This window comes from Spermophilus citellus (assembly GCF_964194105.1).
Source record: "Spermophilus citellus genome assembly, chromosome: 12".
NCBI classification, from domain to species: domain Eukaryota; kingdom Metazoa; phylum Chordata; class Mammalia; order Rodentia; family Sciuridae; genus Spermophilus; species Spermophilus citellus.
Window position 1 is genome coordinate 114,762,018 of NC_138198.1, and position 19,568 is coordinate 114,781,585.

General features: G+C 44.6%; 1 protein-coding gene across 1 annotated transcript; it reads right to left on the reverse strand.

Moving 5' to 3' along the window:
• Window positions 1-2,548: 2,548 nt before the first annotated feature.
• On the reverse strand, window positions 2,549-6,726 carry RAX (retina and anterior neural fold homeobox; the record flags this gene model as incomplete). The annotated part of the gene is made up of 3 exons (XM_081263231.1): window positions 2,549-3,161; window positions 5,902-6,155; window positions 6,438-6,726. 3 exons carry the CDS (start codon window positions 6,724-6,726, stop codon window positions 2,667-2,669), a joined length of 1,038 nt encoding a protein of 345 aa, XP_081119357.1. The 3' UTR covers window positions 2,549-2,666.
• Between the last annotated feature and the right edge of the window lie 12,842 nt (window positions 6,727-19,568).

Consider the following 19,568-nt stretch of genomic DNA (forward strand, 5'->3'; position numbering starts at 1 on the left):
ATTTAGTTACATCTGAGAATGGATGCTCTTCTAAATCATCGCTCTAGCCACATTCGGATTGCAGAGCCAAATCCTTGGGAAATAATCATAAAAACACTAATAGCTAATGACCATTGAAGCCTTGCTATGTTCTAGCACTTTTCCAAGAAGTTTACATCTACTCAGATAAGCCCACAACAACCTTATCTGGAAGACACAATTGACCTCAGAGGCACAGAGAGATTGCCTGGGATAACAGGAAGTGCCAGCCAGTTCATGATCATACTGCATGTTCAGAAGACATTGCTGAATAAACTCTTCTTATTTCAGAGGGAGAGCAAAAGGATAGAAAAAGAAGGAGGAGAAGATGGGGGGGGGGAGAAGATGAAGGGAGGAGCAGTGGAGAGGAGACAAAATGGATAATCACATAAATGATCTAAAGAAAGTGATGCTGGGGAGCTGGGGTTGTGGCTCAGTGACAGAGCGCTTGCCTTGAATATGTGAAGCACTGGGTTTGATCCTCAGCACCACATAAAAATAAACAAAATAAAGATATTGTGCCCATGTACAACTAAAATTAAAATCTTTAAAAAAAAAGTGATGTTGATGGGATGGGCAAAGTCACAGTCACAGGTACCCAGAACTGTGGAAAGGAGGAGGACAGAGCAAATATATTTACCTGGGACCAGTGAAGTTGGGAGTTCTCAAAATAAATCATCAGATCACCCCTATTAAAAGCAGGGATTAAAGGATGAAGTAGAAGGTAGGCCAAACTGAAAGAACTTTACATACTCATGCATAGTGTTGTGCTTTTTTTTTCCTTGCTAAGAACTAATATCACTTGGTCGACCCCATCCATTTCCCCCACACAGATCCTTGTAAAGGAAAAGTGCAGGTATTACTTCCTGCCTCTTGAGGGAATTATTGTATTCAAATTCTTACTGACAAGCCTACTATATACAAGGCAATAGATGAAGGTCCAGGTTACCCATCCCTGGCTATGTAATAGCCTCTCATAACCCGCCCGAACAGGGACTGGGTCCTGCTGTGACACTCCCATTATACCGAGCCCCAGGATACTCATCCGTCTCCTAACTCGTTTCAGGAACCGGTGAGCAGTACAGAAATATTGTGAAGCCGTGAGAACCTCTATCACCCCATGTATTATTGCCTTATGTCGGGCACTTGGTTGAAGTCTTCACGGGGGATACTTATTCCATCTTTTTCAACCCCCCCCCCCGCTGAGTTAGTGCCCATATAAAGGGGAAAAAGGGGGGCGCCACAGCCTTTTTGCTGAGGACCTACAGGTAGTAGTTGGTTTGCAGCAAAGGCACTGGCCACATTGTCCTGGGTGCTCAAACCAGGAGGGAGAAGGACTCCTGCAGCAGGAATCCAAGTTAGCGCAGGCAGTGGCCCAGCTTCGGAGGTTAACCGCGGATATAGCGGCAGCTTGGGTCAGAGTCCTGGCCGCTCTTCGCCCTGAACTCCAAGAGATTTCGGGAACTTCTCAAGACCGCGGGGACTCTGAGATTTCTTCCCTGCCCCTGAGTCTGGTGCCAAAGAATTAAGATTACTGCTCCCTACGCTCTCTGAGGTAGAGTCCACCGAGCAGCGGCACAGAGCGCTCCAGGACACTCTCCACTCTCGGAGCGCAGCAATTAATCCCACTCGCGGTTAACAACTCTGGGTTGGGCGGTGTTGGGCAGACAAGAGAGGCGTGGGGCTCAAAAAGAGTCTCTCTACTTCAATCCTCGGAGAATTAATTTCATTAACTCTTGGTGGCAAGGACGGCACCAGCCCTGAGATCAGCACAGTGATCTGAGAACGGCCTTCCCCGCGACGCAGACCGGAAAGGGGGCGGGAAAGGACAGGGACCTCTGGAGCTACAGGACGCTTAGATTTCGCCCCGGAAGGTGTGGTAGGCGCTGCTTATTGGGTTGGAAGTAGCACCCCGCGATCAGCTATTGGACTATGGAGGAACTGGGGACACGTAGCATCAGAGTCTTAGGCCCCTACACCTGCAACCCACCGCACGCACGCACGCGTGCACGCACCGGGGAAGAGCGTCTCTGGTCGAGAGCCGCAGCACACAGGATGGCGAAGATTCTGCGTTGTAGTAAAGTATGCCCAAATTTGCACCGAAAGAACCCCGAGCTCCAGCGCACTCCTCTGCGTTCTCTGACCCACCTAGTCCATCACCGTTCACTCCTCAGGTACCCCCAAATTCACTCCCCCTGTCTCAGCGCGTTCAATCAGAATCAAATCCAAACAAGCAAATCTTTAATTCTCTTTCCAAACACCTTGAAACTACTCATACAGTTTCTCAAACTATATTTTTCTGACTTATTCCTTCCCCTTCCGGAAACCAAGGTTAGGAGCAGTGGACCCTTGAATATCGAGGATCCGGCGCTGGCAGGGAAAAGAGCAGGGTGCCCAGCGGAGCCACCCTCCAGCATCAGAACCTGGGGACGGAGGTTGTTAATGGAAGTGCCCAGAGGGCCACCTCCGGCCTGACGGCTGGTCCTTCCCTATGAGTCGGGAGCAGGCGCGCGACCCTAACCCACGCCCGGCAGGCGGCTTGCAGGAGGGACGGGGAAAGAGTGGCCCAATGAGGGGTCCAGGAGAGAAAGGGTTCGGGACCGTGCACTCGGTTCGCAGTCAACACGCAGCAGGCTCCTCAGTCCCCCTTAGAGGGTCTGCCACGGCTTCCCGATGGCCTGGATGTGCTCCTTGGCTTTCAGACGCAGCGCAGCGATGCTGCTGTTGCGCGGGTCCGCCTCGTCCAGCGGAAACTTGTCCCCGAAGCCGGGCCCGCATGGGTAGGCGGGCGGCGGCGGCCCGAGCGGCTGTAGGCCGGGACCCAGCGGCGGGGAGTTCAGGAAGGGCGGCGGCGGCGGTGGAGTGTAGCTGGCGGGCAAGCTCTGGGCCGGCGGCCCGAAGCCGGGCAAGCTCTGCAGCGCTGTGGCGCCCCCTCCGGGCAGCGGCGGCCCGAGCCACGACTCCAGTGGCAGGGCGCCCCCTGGTGGCCCGCCGCCGCTGCCCGGGCCGGCCCCGAGGGGCGCCAGACCTGCCGAGGGCGGGGAGCGGCTGAAAGAGAGGAGGGGCGAGTCCTGCAGCTTCATGGAGGACACTTCCAGCTTCTCCTGCCGTCGCCACTTGGCCCGTCGGTTCTGGAACCACACCTGCAAGAGAAAGCACAGCGGACGTCGAGGTCGTAGGCTGCAACTCATGCCCGACACCTGCGCCAAAGGCAAACTGGCTAGTTTGACCCCCCAGCTCCAAACAAAATTAGTACTGACTATTTTGCACCTGCGGAGAGGGCCTTGGGCCTTCTTTTCTTTCATCCCCTACGACTCCCTTCATCCCCACCTTTCCTTCCATCCAATGTCTTTATTTTCTTTTTTATTGTTTTTTTTCCTTTTTGTCTCTTCCCTGCGGTGAATCTCTTTGTCCCATCTTAGTCCTCTGAGGCATCCACACCCTTCCCCTGTTGACCGCACCGTAGCTCTGATTGTGACTGCATCTGATTCTAATTCCTGACATGGAGCAGATGCTCAGAAAGAAAAAAAAAAGTGAGTTTCACTTTGCTCTGGACCATAGGCCCTTGAAACCAGATCTCTGTGACCTGCTAGATGGCAGCTCCTCTTGACACTTGAGTTAAGATTTTGCTTTTTCCCAGTATGATATAATTCTCAATTGCTATGTGTTTGACTCATACCTTGTTATATCTGCCTTTTGTCTCTATTATAAACGTGGGTATACATAAATACTGGCAACATCAGAGTTGAATACAGCTATTTCCATGGATTATTAGTTATCATATAGATAGAAGCAAATGGGCTTATTTTACCATATGCACATTTCAATTATTGCTTTAATAAGGTTTTCATTTTATTTCATTGATAGTTGTTTAGTGTTTCTGAAGTTTCTTATGGATTACTTTCACAGGTTACAATGTTCACATTTATTGTATCTACTTTTACTTTATGGTTGACATTATCCTAAGATATTAGCTCAGTAAGTACTCAAGTTTTTTTTCCTTCTTGCTGTTCATATAGTCCTGGCCAAGCTTTCACTGGTTTCTTGCAGTGAATCCTCCACTACTAACAAAAGCACCAGAATGGAATGTAATTAACGTTTCACCACCAAGTTCCACTCTCGAAAACAGAACAGAGAGAATTGGTTTAGTTTAGGGGAGAATACGGAAGAAATTTGGCCAAACAGGTGGCTTCAGTATTGTGCTTATGAAGAGAACGGAGCGAATAGTTGCAATCTAGAAGGGGGAAAGCAGATTTATGTTGGACAGGAAGGTGAGGGCAACCTAGGAGAGCTAAGAAAACAATAGTCCAGCACTGAGTAGGGCATGGCAAATGTGTGCAAGGCTGGAAGTTGGGAGAAAAGAGGAAAGAAGAAAAATGTAAGCATCCCTGTCCCCTTCCCATAAAGATTTATCTGCATACCCAAGGCCCTGAACCACCAGGAAATATTAGATGTTTGGCTACATTAGAGAAATGGGGTGAGGGTTCCCTTCCCACTACCACTTGGACTTCCCTTATTGCCAGAAACTGCAGCTCTAGCTCTCTGATACAGTATCCAAGTTCATATAGCTGAAGCCTGGGAGAGTTGGCTATCCTACTGCTCTCCTAATGCCTCCAATGCCAAATACACCACACGCAGATATTAAGAACCGCTATATGCTGAGCACTGTGCTGGCCCTATAGTCACAGAGAAGTCACGCTGTTTTCAAGATTCTCACAACTCAGAGAAGCCAAAACCCCTGAACAAGTAAAAGTGGGACAACCAGAAAAAAGGTGGGGTCAGGTGCAAAGAGTAGTGTAAAGGTGGGCTTCAAGCTGCCTTACCTGCATGATGTAGGGCACTGAAAGCCTGGGCCTCTCCTCTTTCTTCATCTTTGGCTTGTCCTCCCTACCAAACCCTCCCTCTAATGGAAAGCAGGTGCTAAAATTTCCATCCCTTCAATGAAATGATTGCCGCTTTACTGCCCCAAATTAGGAGAAATTGAACTGTCCTTGCTAGTTAATCCTGAGTCACATTAGTGAACTTTTTAAAAACAACGACTTTTTACTCATTACTTTAAACTCCTAACCTAAGCAAAAAGAGACAAAAGGCAAGAGCTTGTTCCCTTTTACTTTTAAAACACAGCTAAAAAAGCACCAGACACCTGAGTATCCTTACTTCCTGGAAATCTAATTTCATAGACACACACAAGAATCCCATCTCAGTTCCACTGCCTTTCAGATGCACTGAAATTTGTTCCCAGTGTCTCTCTTTCAGGCCTCTCTAAACTCTCCCAATTTGGAACTCCTCCCAGATTTTTCACAGATGACTAGCAAATATTTAAGGCTTTCAAATATTTTAATGATCGGGGATTAAAGATAATTCAGCTTTAATTAAAGCGAAAACCCCTTTACAATAAAAAGAAAAGGCCTCTGCAGCGCTAAATTTCGGTTGGACGTGCACCAGAGAAGGAAAAGTCACTTTCTAAAATCCACTTTCTTAAGTTTCAACTGCGGTCCGGCGCAAGGAGACAGTGTTTTCCTTTTCATCAAGATGTGCGCTGCAAGGGTGGTATTTGGGATCTCAATCCAGTGACCCTATGGTCTCTGCCTACATTCCCTTTCCGCGCAGCATCGTCTCCCCAACCCCATCCCGGCTTTTATCTCAAAAGTCATTCTCAATTCCTCCTTTTAGTTTAGAAGAGGGAGATCCACCCCAAAAGGGGGATCGTCCTATAAACTCGGACATTCTGCCAGAAGACGGGTGCGTGAGGGAACCTCTGGGCCTGCCAAGCCGAAGAAACACGATAATAAATGCGTGGATGCCCGGGAACCCAGAGAAGCACTGGCTGCAGTTTAGGCCTGGGCCCTCTCGGATCCCAATCCCTTAATTCGGGCGTTTTACCTGGACCCGGACCTCGGGTAGGTTGACCTTGCCCGCCAGCTCCTCCCGGCTGTACACGTCAGGGTAGTGGGACTTTTCGAACGCGCGCTCCAGCTCGTGCAGCTGGTACGTGGTGAAAGTCGTGCGGTTCCGCCGGTGCTTCTTTTTGGGCTGCTCCTCCTCCGACAGCTTCGCGTCGCCAGCGGCTGGCCCGACAGGCAACCCTGGACTCGGCCGGGCCTCCCCCGGCTCCTTGGGACAGTAGGGGCGAGAGGCTGGGGCGACGAGGCCCCTGAGGGTCAGAGACACTCCCGGGAGCATCCCTGGGCCTACCAAGCCTCCAGCCCAGCTACCGCAAAGAGTTGGCCTCGAGAGGTCGTGGGTGGGTGGAAACTGCAAGGGGTTCCTAAGCATCCTCTGGACGCAAGTTGGAAGCTCCCGTCGTGGACAGTACCCCCACCCCCGCGCCCAGTCGCCTCAATAAAAGTTAACGAAGGGACGCTCTCCTCTTGCAGAGCGCCTCAAGGGCCCCGCAGCAGCCTGCAGTTGACACTCACCTTCGTACTCTGGGACCGGCGCGGGTGCTGGCGGCGGGGAGGGCTCCGCGCCTCCCCCAGGCGCCTTGGGACAGGCGGGCCGCGCGCCCAGCCTTCGCTCCCGCTCCTTCGCTACCTGGGCGCCCCGTTCCGCCGGAAAGGTACCGAGGATCCCGTCATCCTTGGTAAAGCCCAGGATGGCTTCGATGCTGTGCAACCGCGAGGTGCTCCCGCCTGGACTGCGGAGCAGGTGACCCGCGAGCGAAAAGCTCCCGTTGGCCATGGCGGGCGCGCAGCCCGGCAGGTGCATGGGGAGCGCCTGGAGGAAGGCTGGCCGCTTTGGAGATAGAAGAGGTTCCAAGCGGACTCTTTCCAACTGTACAGGTCAGGGGAGTGCGACTTCTGGAAAGCGCGCAACCGCGCGGGTTCTACCCACGGTCAAGCTCGGCTTGCAACCCCGCCCAGGCCGCCTGCGCTAGAGGTGGGCGAGCGCTCGACCCTCCGCCGCCTGAGTCGCTGCAGAAGTTGGAAGTTCGGCGGCGGAGCAACTGGGGCTCCGGAAGCTAAAGCTGGGAGCGGGCTAGTCCGGGGCTCCTCCTCTCACGCCCGGACCGGGCCCCTTCTCTCAGCCCCTCCCCCCTCAGAGGGGCGGGTCCTTCTCCTGCCCAGCCTCGGGGTCCTAGCCCTGCCACTCCAAGGCCAGCACTAGGAACGTCCCCTCGACTCCCCTCCACCTCTTGATCATCCTTTTTCAAATACCACCAACACTCTCCGGGGTGTAGAGGTGGGATGTTTGACAGGCCTGGGGGCTCCCGTCGGCTAGCCTGATTTCCCCTGCTTCCCTGCCCCAGTCCTGCCTCAAAGGCGCTGACCTCCTTGGGTTCCCCTCTTCCGCTCGCTTGCTTTCACCTCCCCACTGCGGCTCACCTCCCCTGTAGGGCTGCACACCCAGGCTTGGCGACCGGGCGCCGCTAGAAAGAGCCCAGATCCCAGCCGAAGGCTTTGCAGCTCCGAGGGCTAGGGAGGTCAGTGCACACTCCCAGTTTGAATCATCTCTCGTCCTGTTTTGTAACCCCACCCGCACTCCTCTTTCAGCCCAGTGGTCCGAAGTCCCAGACATCGGGTTTCTTTAGTCTTTGTCTGTTTTAACTACCCCCTAAGACGTGCGCGAGGGCAGCCTCTCTCACTCTCTTGCCCGCTAAAGCAGCGGGTGGGGCCATCTGCAGGTCCGGTGACCTCAAGAGCTGGGAGGCCGAGAGAGCCACAAGCTGCTGAGCTGATACCGGGCAGCACACCCGCAAGGAGTTCCTCGCTATCTCTGCCCTGGGGGAAGGACAGGGCCCTTTACTGACAGGCACCTTCCTTCTAGCTCCCAACACTTCTCCAGGCCAAGGAGAAGACCCAAAGCTGAAGGGGAAGAATCTTCGCCCACAGAGACAGCCCGCGCTTCCCTGAGGTTTACCGGCATAATCCGCTTGCGTTTCTTCCCCTATGGGGCCCCTTGACCCCGAGCTACTCAAAGGCTAAGCAGAAGGATGATTTGTGAGGGCGAGTGTGTTTTCACGTCCCGCGGTGCTGATGGACAATGGCACTGGGAACATTGCAACCTTCCAAGTGGAGCAGGAGCCCAGCCTTCCTGGACTATTAACTGGGAGCATGAATTAAAATACTCCCCCCCAAAGCTAAAGATCTAGGGAACCACATTCCTCAATTATTTTGGTAGGTCCTCTGATCTCCATCTCAGCGGTCTCTTCCCTACCCCGCTTTCCTTTCTTCCTGCTTGCATCCAGACACTCCTTTGTTGCGTTGGTTCTGCTGGCCCAGTACTGCCCTTGGCGAGGTCGTGGGCCTTGTAGGTCGTGGGCAGTACCCCTGGCCTTGAGGAGTTTATAGCGTCCAGTCTGAGACAATGCAAAGGAGAAAACATCCGCCCTCGGAGATTGGCGTTAGAAGACCATTTGCGAAGGAAAACTGAATACCTTAAGGATTGTTAAATGATTACTTCTCCCTGGTAGGCATATGGGGAGGGGGTCATTAGTAGCTGTATTTTAAATAAAATTACAAAAAGGTAATTTAAAATAGCAAGCACGCTTGCATTTGCAGTGGATTGAAATTATTTTCTGTTTTAAGAAAAAAAGCTAAATGAAAATTAATAGCACTTCATGTTTTATAGTTTTAGTTTTAAGAAGACTTTACATTTTTTTCATATCATCTGATCCTCACAATGCTGTAAAATGGCCCCCACTTTACAGATAAGGAAACTGAGGATCAAAGTGAGACAGCTATGAAGTGGAGGGGTCAGGACCAGAGTTCAGGCCAACTGACTCCTTGTCTTGGATTTTCTGGCTGCAGCACCTTGGTAATTATTATTTAGAGGGTTTTAAAGTTTTATTTTATTTATTTATTTTAAGAAAGCACATCTTTGCTGCAATCTGCAATTCTTCCCTGAAGAGTCCCTGGATTATGCATCTAAGAGGCTGAAGTGGACACATTGCCAGCACTTGGAAGAAATAAAGTCAAGAATCCATTGAGAATGGCCATGGGCATCAATGTCCAGAGAGATTTACAAACCCACAGCAGGTTCCACTGTAGACCAGGTGAAACATATCTCCAGCCCCTCATCAGACATCTAGGCAGTTCAAGTTTCTGCCCAAGACATTGCCCCTTCTTAGGTGCCAGTTACATAGACCAAGTGGTCCAGGGACTGAAGTGACCGGAGGGCAGATGTAGATATCATTAATCAGTGTTGGTTGCTTCCCTTCTGAGAATGCTTTTTATATAAACTTCCTCAATATTTAATTGATCTTTATAATCACCGCCAAATGAAGATTGGCAGCCATTTCTTAAGCTCCTGCCCACACAGTGTTAAGGGGTTTATGGCCTTGTTTTCCAAAGTTAATACCTTCTAGAACTGCCCAGCTCTTCCTAATAGGTCCAGGTGAGGTGAGCTTTTATTTACTATTTATTTCGAAGTCTCAGGAGAAAAGCAGAAAGACTTCAACAGCCGCTGGTGAGGGCCTGCAGGGCCGGGCTGAGCTGGACAGGGGAGCTCGATGCCTTTGTGTGGGACATAAAGAGCCAGTCAATACCATTGTGGGCACGGTGGAGGGTACTCCAAGCAATCAGCCGGGGGTCATTGTTAGGGGCTAATCTACATGTGTATTTCCCAAGAACTCGATTAGGGAAGATGAATGGACTCCGCCATGTCCCTAATTCTTCTAGCTCAAAGCTGCATTTTTCCAGCAGTTATGCTAGTTCATAATCAGCCCTGCTTCAGGGAAAGTAGGGAGCCTGGCTTCTGAACTCCACCTCTGTTTAATTCATTAATTCATTAGATGGATCAAAGGAAGCTCCCTCCTCCCAGCCCCCACCTGCGGCTGACCTTAGACACAGATAGAGCCCCATTAAACTTGGCATGGTTCAGGCACACATTTTCAGAAGTGTGGAAGTTCTAGTATAAAGTGGCTCTGTTTTCTTGGCTGTGTGCAGGGATGCTGATTTCTGCACTTACAGTAGATGCACTGTTTTACCTGCCACATTCTTTAAGAGAGATGGACCTCTACAGAGTCCCCAGACTTGGAGCAGGAAGAGGGGATGTCTATGAATCAATGCCAGTTGGCTACAGGATATAGTTTTGCTTCTCAGTGCTTTTTGATGTTTGGGTGAAAAATGTCTATTTCAGGGTATGGGACATCCCTTCACAGAGTGCACAAAACCAACTTGATCATCTCCATGGGGATTATCCTTTGAGTAGTATTTTAATCCTGGAACATCCCTACCTGTGGCATTCCACGCTTGGGGACCACCTCCTTCCACTGCTGATACGTGTTCAGGGAAGGCAAATTAAGTTTAGTTTTAGAAAAACCCAACTTATATATCATTAAGTGCACACACAAATCCCTGCACTGAAGTTCCACAAAATTCAATTAAAGAGTTAAATACATACATAGTTTATTTACTGAACTCTAACTATCTCTGCTAGCAAGTATATTCCACACTCTTTTGAGTAATTTACATGGATTATCTAATTTAGTCTTTACAATTTCCCTATGAGGTAGATACTACTGTTACCTACCTTACATTAAAGAAACATCGTTACCCACTTTACAGTTAAGGAAACAGGCAAGTCACACAGCTGACTTCACCTGGAGGCAGGATTTGAACCCAGGTGTTTTGTTCAGTTATACAACTTTCTAGCCACTATGTGTACCACCTTGCAATGTGGTGTGTGTGTGTGTGTGTGTGTGTGTGTGTGTATGTGTGTGTGTGTACCTTTTAATTCTCCTGTGGTTATAAGAGAAGCAGTGAATAAAATAAGAAATTTGGGGAGTTCAAGGAAATGGGAAAAATATAGTTCAAAGTCAAGAGGGAGTGAGGAAGGTAGGAAGTGTCATCTATAATTTATTTTCAGTTGAAATGATGGCAGACCTGCTAAAAAACAAGTTACCATTCAACTTTCCAAGGCGGTCTCATGAAGTTTGGGGAACTCTCTCTGTTCCCAGAGTTTCAAATTACTCTCAGTGATTTCTGGTAATATAGTTTTAAGCATTTGAAGTATATTTTGAAGTATTTGCCTTTGAGGTTGTGATTTCTCCTCCACATAGGGTGAATGTCCCTTATCCAAAAAATGCTTGAAACAAGAAATGTTTTAGATTTGGGTGTTTTCTCAATTTTAGAATATTTGCATATGCATACTGAATTATCTTCAGGATGGTTCCCAAAATCTAAACACGAAATTCAATTATACTTCATATATACTTTATACACAGTCCTAGATAACTTTATACAATTCTTTTAGGTCTCCTGTCTTTTGACTGCAACTTGTCATGTGAGGTCAGGTGTGGAACTTTCTGCTTGTGGCATCACATTGACATGCAAAAAGTTTCAGAGTTTGGAGCATTTCAGATTTTTAAATTAGGGATGCTTAACCTGAATTATATATTGGACATCATGGGCATAATACGCAAGTTGCTGGCAAAGTTGGAAAAAACTCTGAAGCTAATCTTTCTCTTTAATATTGACAAATTGAATCCAGAGATGAAGACAGTATTCTTGTTCATCTCTCACTGCCAGGTCCTCCTAATTGATGAACTATTTTCCTTCTTGAAGCACCAGAGAAGGTATATCAGACAAACATTCTGAGAGGTGTTTATCAGAAACTTCATTTTTAATCTGTGGATAACTAATAATGAATACTCTTGGCCACTTTTGTAAGAACAGGACTTTGGCACAGATGATAAACATCACACACCTCATATGCACCAGTTTACTACTCAACAGTAAATGTTAATTATTTATATATTGTTATTGTTAGGAGTAAGAACCCCATCGCATAGTTGTAGCACATATACCATCAGAGAATGAAAAGAGGCATTTGTGGCTAGTGGGGTGCCCTCCCTGGTCTTATGGCAGCAAACATTTCATCTGGTCAGAGGTGGAAACAGGGCAGTTAGGAGCTGATGTGTTTCCCAGAGGTAACTGTCCTTGTACATCAGAACGGGGACCACAGCTCTTTACAGAACATCCAGCAAAAAGCGGAAGTCCATCCTCCTTTGCCATGCCCATGGCTTCCCAGTTAGGTTATTTTCAGAAACAGGATCCCTTAAAACTAGTTCCCTGCTGAGCGTGGTGGTGGCTTATGCTTTATAATCCATCCACTCAGGAGGCTGAGGCAGGGTGATCACAAGTTCAAGGCCAGCCTCAGCAATTTAGTGAGACCTTGTCTCAAAATGAAAAATAAAAACAAAGGCCAGAGATGTAGCGTAGTGGCCGAGTGCTTGACTAGCACGTGCAAAGACCTGGGTTGCATCCCCAGCACCACAAACAAAACAACCACCACAACAAAAAGAACACAAAAAACTAGGGCTGGGGGCGCTGGGGTTGTGGCTCAGAGGAAAAGTGCTCACCTAGCATGTGTGAGGCACTGAGTTCGATCCCCAGCACCACATAAAAATGAAATAAAGCTATTGTGTCCACCTATAACTAAAGAATATTAAAAAAACCCACTAGGGCTGGGTTTGTGGCTCAGTGGTAGAATGCTCACCTGACACACGTGAGGCACGGGGTTCCATCCTCAGTACCACATAAAAGCAAAATAAAAATATTGTGTATCCATCGACAACTAAAAAATAAAATATTAAAAAAATCACAAAATCTAGTTTCCCATTAGTTTCCTGTTGTCTCAGAGCCTCCTATGTGGTAGACCCATAAGGGGATCTTTGATGATTATCTTGTTCTATCCTCTCATGTCTACCTCCTACCTTTCCTTCTTACTCGTGGGTCCAGGGAAATTAAGGATTTGCCAACATGAGAACATCTGTGGTCGAGCTTGGACTACAGCCCTGTGCCAGCCCTCCCTGGCTCTCCAGGAGGCCATTGGGCCTACCACCTGCTTGCTGAGCTCTCAGGTTCTCCCACTCAGGTGCCATACTTGTGTAGGCCAGTCTGTGTGCAAGCACAATGAAGTTGTTCTTCACCCCACACCCCCGTCATTTACCAATCCAACTGTTTGGGGTCCCCAGATTGCTTTTATAACTGATGCAAGTCCAAGTAACCTCTATGCAATTTTTAAAAAGCTCCCTGACAATATATTTACTCCTTCCTGTCCATTGGTGTGTTTAAACCAGATCCCTGGTTTGTGAGAGCAGATGGGTAGCATCTTGTCCCAGATCTAAATTCAGTGATTCACATTAGGAGCTTGACACTAGCCATAGTAGGAGTGTTTGTATCACAGAAATTGGCAAACACTAAAAACCAGTATGTCTCCCAGTTAATGCTTTTAAAACAGGTTGATATCATATCGCTGCTCCTATCTCCCCAAAGAGTGAAGGAATCAGGAAGTGTTTATTAATAATATTATTAAAACAAAACAAAACATGATCTATTGAGCCAAAGAATGTTCATCTTTTTGTTTAAAAATGACAATTTGCATCACCATCTCAGAGTACATAAATAAAAGAGGGCAATTGGATTTCGTTCCCCCCCCCCCCCAAAATGGACTTTTTTAACTTGTTAGGAGCAAAGCTATATTAAGATAATGCCTCTTTACTTGTTTTCTAATTAAACTAATTGAATTCAGAGTGTCTAGGGAGAAGCACTAGAGACATTTATCTCAAGGGGATGATAGTCTTGAAGCTCATCAATCCTCTTAGAGTGCTAAGAAGGTAAATCAGAGGACGCCATTTGCAGCAGCCTCCACAAGCCCCCACCCCTGGGGCTGGGGCTGCAGCTCCTGGGGCCTCTTCTTTCTGCAAGAAGAGTTCCTGGGAGCCAGTTCACAAGCACTTACTGATCATGGACATGCAAAGTTAACACACACATTCTTTATCCCCTCCTCCCAAAGGTGGTGGGCTTCTAAAAATAGGAATTTAACAGATTCGACTTTGTAAGTTTTCATTTGGAGAGCGAGAGTTTCTGCTTTCAATTCTTTTCAATGTATACCAGAAGTGAGATTGCTAGATCATGTGGTCTTTCTCTTCAATTTTTTGAGGAACTGCCCTATCATTTTCCACAGGAGCTGCACCAGTTTACATTCCTATCAGCAAATATGTACAAGGGTTCCAATTTCTCCCCCTCCTTGATAATGCTTTTTCTTTTCTTAAAAAAAAAAAAAGTCTTCCTAATAGGTGTAAAATGGTGATCTTATTAGGATTTTGCTTTGCATTTTCCTAATGATTAGTGACATTGAACACTTTTTATATATCCATTGGCTATTTGTATGCCTTCTTAGGAAAAAAATATCTCTTTGGGTTCTTGTCTTATTTTTTAAAAATCAGGTTATAAGTTTGTTTATTTTAACTATTGACCTATATGCATCCTGGTACATTTTGGTTGTTGATACCTTATCTGATATATGATTTGCAAATATTTTCTTCCACTCGGTAGGTTGCCTTTTAATTTTGTTAAATGTTTCCTTTGCTGTGAAGATATAGGCCCAGTGTTTATTTTTGCTTTCATCACCTGTGCTTTTTGGTGTTGTGCCCAGAAATTCATATCTGAGAACAACATCAAGAAGCTTTTCCCTATGTTTTCTTCTCAGAGTTTTAGTTCCAGGTCTTAAGTCTTTAGCCCATTTCTAATTGATTTTTTTTGTATGTGGTGTGAGATAATGGTCCAATTTCATCCTTTTGCATGTGGATATCCAGTTTCCCATCACCATTTATTAAAGAAGCTATCCTTTCCCTGTTGAGCAGTCATGGTATCCTTAGAGAGAGAGAGAGAGAGAGAGAGAGAGAGGTAGTTGGCCATATATGTGTGGGTACATTTCAGGGCTCTCTATTTTGCTCCATGGCTTGTTTCTTTGTGCCAGTACTATAGTGTTTTGATAACTATAACTTTGTAGTATAGTTTGAAATTAGGAAGTGTGATTTCTCCAGCTTTGTTCTTTTTGAAGATTGCTTTGACTATTTTGTTCCAGATAAATTTTAGGATTGTTTGTCCACTTTCTGTAAAAAAAAAAAAAAAAAAAAAAATTGATAGGGATTACATTGTATCTGTACATCACTTTGAGTGGTGTGAACATTTTAATAATATTAATCCTTCTGATCCAAGAACTCAGGATATCTTTCCATTTATTTGTGTCTTCTTCAGTTTCTTTCACCAGTGTCTTACAGTTTTCAGTGTACAGCTTTTTCACCTCCTCAGTGAAATTTACTTTCATAACTACTTTTTTATTCTAATGTCATTATACACAGAATTGTTTTCTTAACTTTTTTCAAATAGTTCATTGTTTCTGAAATGCACCTAATATTTATATTGACATCCTGAAATTTTTCTGAACTCATGTTTTAAGTTTCTTTGAAGGAGTTTTCAGGAATTTTTATCAATAAAAACATCTGTCATTTGCAAACAGAGACAGTTTAACTTCTTCCTTTCCAGTGTGAATATTTTTAAATTCTTTTTCTTGCTTGATTGCTCAGGGAAGGACTTGCAGTATTATGTTGAATAAAAGTGCGGGATTGTCTTGTTCCTAACCTTAAGAGGAAAACTCTCAGCTTTTCATTATTGGGTATGATATTAGCTATGGGTTTATCATATATGGTCTTTTTAATGTTAAGGTAAATTCTTTTATAGCCAAGTTGCTGAGAGTTTTTATTGTAAATATTAGAGCATAAATGAGTGAAATATATCCTAGAAATACAATAGAAAAGAAAAATAAAATTGAGTTGATTTTTAAAAAGATAAACAAAAATCAACAAACTATTATCTAGCTTAGCCAAGAAAAAAAGAAAGAACTCAAATAAATAAAATTATAAATGAAAGAGGAGATATTCTAGTTGGAATTCAAAGGATGCTAAGAGACCACTATAAACAATTACATGCCAACAAATTGGATAACCTAGAAGAAATGGATAAATTTATAGAAACATCCAACCTACCAAGACAGAGTCCTAAAGAAATTGAAAATCTGAGCAGACCAACAATGAATAAGGAGATGAATAAGTAATAATAATGATTTTAAAACCCTTCTCAACAAAGAAAAGCCTAAGAGATGGTTTCACACACCAGTGATTTCTAGGAAGCATTTAAAGAAGAATTACTATCAATGCATTAATTTAAAAAAAAAATTGAAGAGGAAGGAACATTTCAAACTGATTTTATGAGGCCACCATTACTCTCACATCAAAGCCAGAAAAGAACACTATAAGACAAGATGATCATAGGACAACAGCCTGGATAACTTGGGTGAAAAATCTTAAACAAAATCTTAGCAAACAGAATTTAATAGCACACTAAAAAGCTCATTACCATGATTTGAGTGGGATTTATCTCTGGAATGCAAGGATGGCTCAACATGCACAAATCTCTAATGATGATGAGCTGCATTAATAGAGTGAAGGGGTAAAAGCATACGATCAGATCCGTAAATGCAGAAAAAGTAGTTAACAAACGCCAACATTCCATTATTCTTCATTATCTAATTTACTGTAGAGGTTGCCTGTTTTCTGGAATTTTGTCTAACTCCTGCCATTCTGAAGGCAAGCCAAGTGGTCCACGGTTTTGCCCTTGGCTCTACAGGAAAGTGCAAGCTACAATGTCTTCCTTCTGCTCTTTGCTTTAGTCATTGTTGATACTGTGGTGATAAGTCTACTGAGGCAGGCAGCATGTGTTACCTTTACATATGCTTATTTCTCTTTCATAGCTCCTCATCAGGTCGGTAGTATTATAATCATTTCTCTACCTGCACCCCAGATTCAATCCCTCCTGGAGCCCATTTCTCTCTAGTTCACCATAGTATAGGTACCAACATCCCTACTTGGGATGGAGTACAGAATTAGCCTCTCTCTGGTCTCCCTTCTACTCTTAGGTCTCTCCACTTTCCACTCAGCAATCAGACCACCTTTCAAAAATGTGAATCAAACCATCACACTCCCTCCATAAATGCAACCAAACTCACTGCTGTGCTTAGGATAAAATCTAAACTACTCTATATCACTTACCCTTCTCCACATCTGAAACGTCCTCATTTAACACATAGGACCTCTCTTCTGTCCTTCCCACCTTGCTTACCAAGCGATAGTCACATTGGCCTATTTTCCTTGTTGAAATCCTCTAAACTCTTTCCTGCTTCAGGACCTTTCTCTCACTTGTCTCTTTCCCAGAAATCCCCTCCCACAAATTGTCACAAGCTCTTGATTGTCATTTTATGTTTCCCAAAGCACCTACCACTCTCTAAACCTATATTCTTTACTACGTACTACCTGTCTCTCATTAGAATTCAAGCTACCTGGAAACAAGGACCTTGTCTGCTGGCTCCCCAGCTCTCAGAACCTGTGTTTCCAATAGCAGTGGTTGATTTAATGAATAACTACAAGGGACTCTTATTTCACACATGAGGAAACAGTTCAGTAACTTGTCTCATTTCACATAGCCATTAATTGGTGCAAATATACATTTTTTCACATTCTTATACTCGAGTCATCCATCTGGGGTTTTCTAAGATATTAATTATTTCCCATGTGTTTGGAAACTGTCAGACGGCTTTGCTTTCCTTCTCAAATAGCCCACAGAAATCATTTGATCACTTTCAAAAGGCATTTCAGTCCACTCCACTCTTGTTAGCATCAGCATTGGCCGGGTTTCCTCCACCGCCTTTGATGTGAGCGTTCATTAAAAGAGGAGACAGGCGTTCCCAGGCAGGGCCACTGCCATCTTGGTCAGAGCCCACAGTATCTGAGGGACTGTCATTCTTGTTCCAGAGTCGTTCCTGCAGCTGTGCTGCAGACTATTAGCTTTGGTTTACTTTTATATTTTATTGTCATTTTAGGGACAATTTTTTTTGGTTCATTTTTACTGTGCTTTCTCCTTTGACCCGTTAAGCCCTAAATATGCTGATCCTATACATCCTGACGAATCTAATTAACCCCATATGCTTTCAGTAGGGGTTTCAGATGCTCCCAGAAATGTCTTCCTTCATTCAACTGTCAGGAGCTTAGTGCTTACTGCAAGACATGTGCATCGTTAAATGAATCATCCTCAATAGGAAACAACTTGAAATCTTTAAGGGATTCTGAAACAACTCAAGAAAACAAGCAAATATCACTTTGTATATGTATGCTATCTTTTTATAGCTCAGAAATTTGACACCAAGAGTGATGTCTTCAGTTTGCAGATGGAATTGTAAAAATATGTAGTTTTCCAAGGATAGCTAGCAGCACTTAGAGCTGGGCAAAGAGTCAAACTCTGGTACTTGTGTATTTGTTATGCTAGTCTTTCTGCTTTTGTTTAGAAGATAATTTTTCCGTAAAAAGTTTTTGTTTGTTTGTTTGTTTTGTTTTTGGTACTGGAGATTGAACCTAGGGGCACTTGGCCACTGAGCCACATCCCCAGCCCTATTTTGTATTTTATTTAGAGACAGGGTCTCACTGAGTTGCTTAGTGCCTCGCTGTTGCTGAGGCTGGCTTTGAATTCATGATCCTCCTGTCTCAGCCTTCCAAGCCATTGGGATTATAGGCGTGTGGCACCAAACTGGCAGAAAGGTTTAAAAAAAATACAAGATTTCTGAATCTGAGTTTAGTCTGTATGTTTCTAAATCTTATATTCTCAATCATAATTCTGTGGCTCTCAAAACTGCTATTTCTAATGTAGAGAAAAATCAAGGGTGATCCAGCAGTTCTATTTGGATATATGTGAAAAGAATTGAAAGCAAGGATTCAAACAGGCACTTGTACACCCATGTTCTTAGCAACATTATTCACAACTACCAAAAAGTGGAAAGTAAATCAGTTACAAAAAGACAAATAATGTGTGATGGCACTCACACAAGGAACCTAAAGTAATCGGATTCCCAGAGACAGAAAGTGGAAGGGTGGTTGCCGGGGGCTGGGTGGGATCTTGAACTTGTGATCCTCCTGCCTCAGCCTTCCAAGTCACTGGAATTGTGCATGTGCCACTGTGCTGGGGTCAGCCTCTCTTCTAATTAGACCTTTTTCATTAGAGCTGATAACAAGTGGTGAAGTTCATTCATTTTACCCTCAACACTTAACTAAATAGAAAATATTTATTAAGAAAAAATGTTTAATATATGAAGTTGAAAGAATTATAAACATCACGTGCCTGCAACTTGGATTCTAAAATCAATATTTTATATACTGTTTTATTACATCTGTTTACTCATCTGTCTATTTCTGTATCTCTCCATCAATATCTTGTAACTTTTATGCTTTTAAAAGTAAGTACAGTTCACTCCCAGATATGTCAGGATACATATCATTATCTAGAGTTCAATATAATAAACTAGTATCTTAGTATATTAGTTTTACATTCACTTGCCAGAACTTTTTCCAAGTAGTTGTATCATTCTATGTCCTCTCTAGCAATATACAAGACTTTTGATTGCTTTCCATCTTCACCAACACTTGGTGTTTTAACCATTTGAGTGGGTCATTGGTGATATTTTGCTTTGTGATAGATTTCAACTTTGATTTCCTTTAGGTTTAATTGAGCACTTTTTCATATTTGATCATTAGTATATATTTCTTTGTTAAGTGATTGCTTAGTTTCTTGGCCTGTTTAATTTTTTTTAAATTAAATTTAAAAAAAAGTTTGTGAAGTTTTAAGTGATATATATATATATATATATATATATATATATAATTTCAAAATTTAAGACTTCTGCTCATCAAAAGACACTGTGTGTGTGTGTGTGTATAC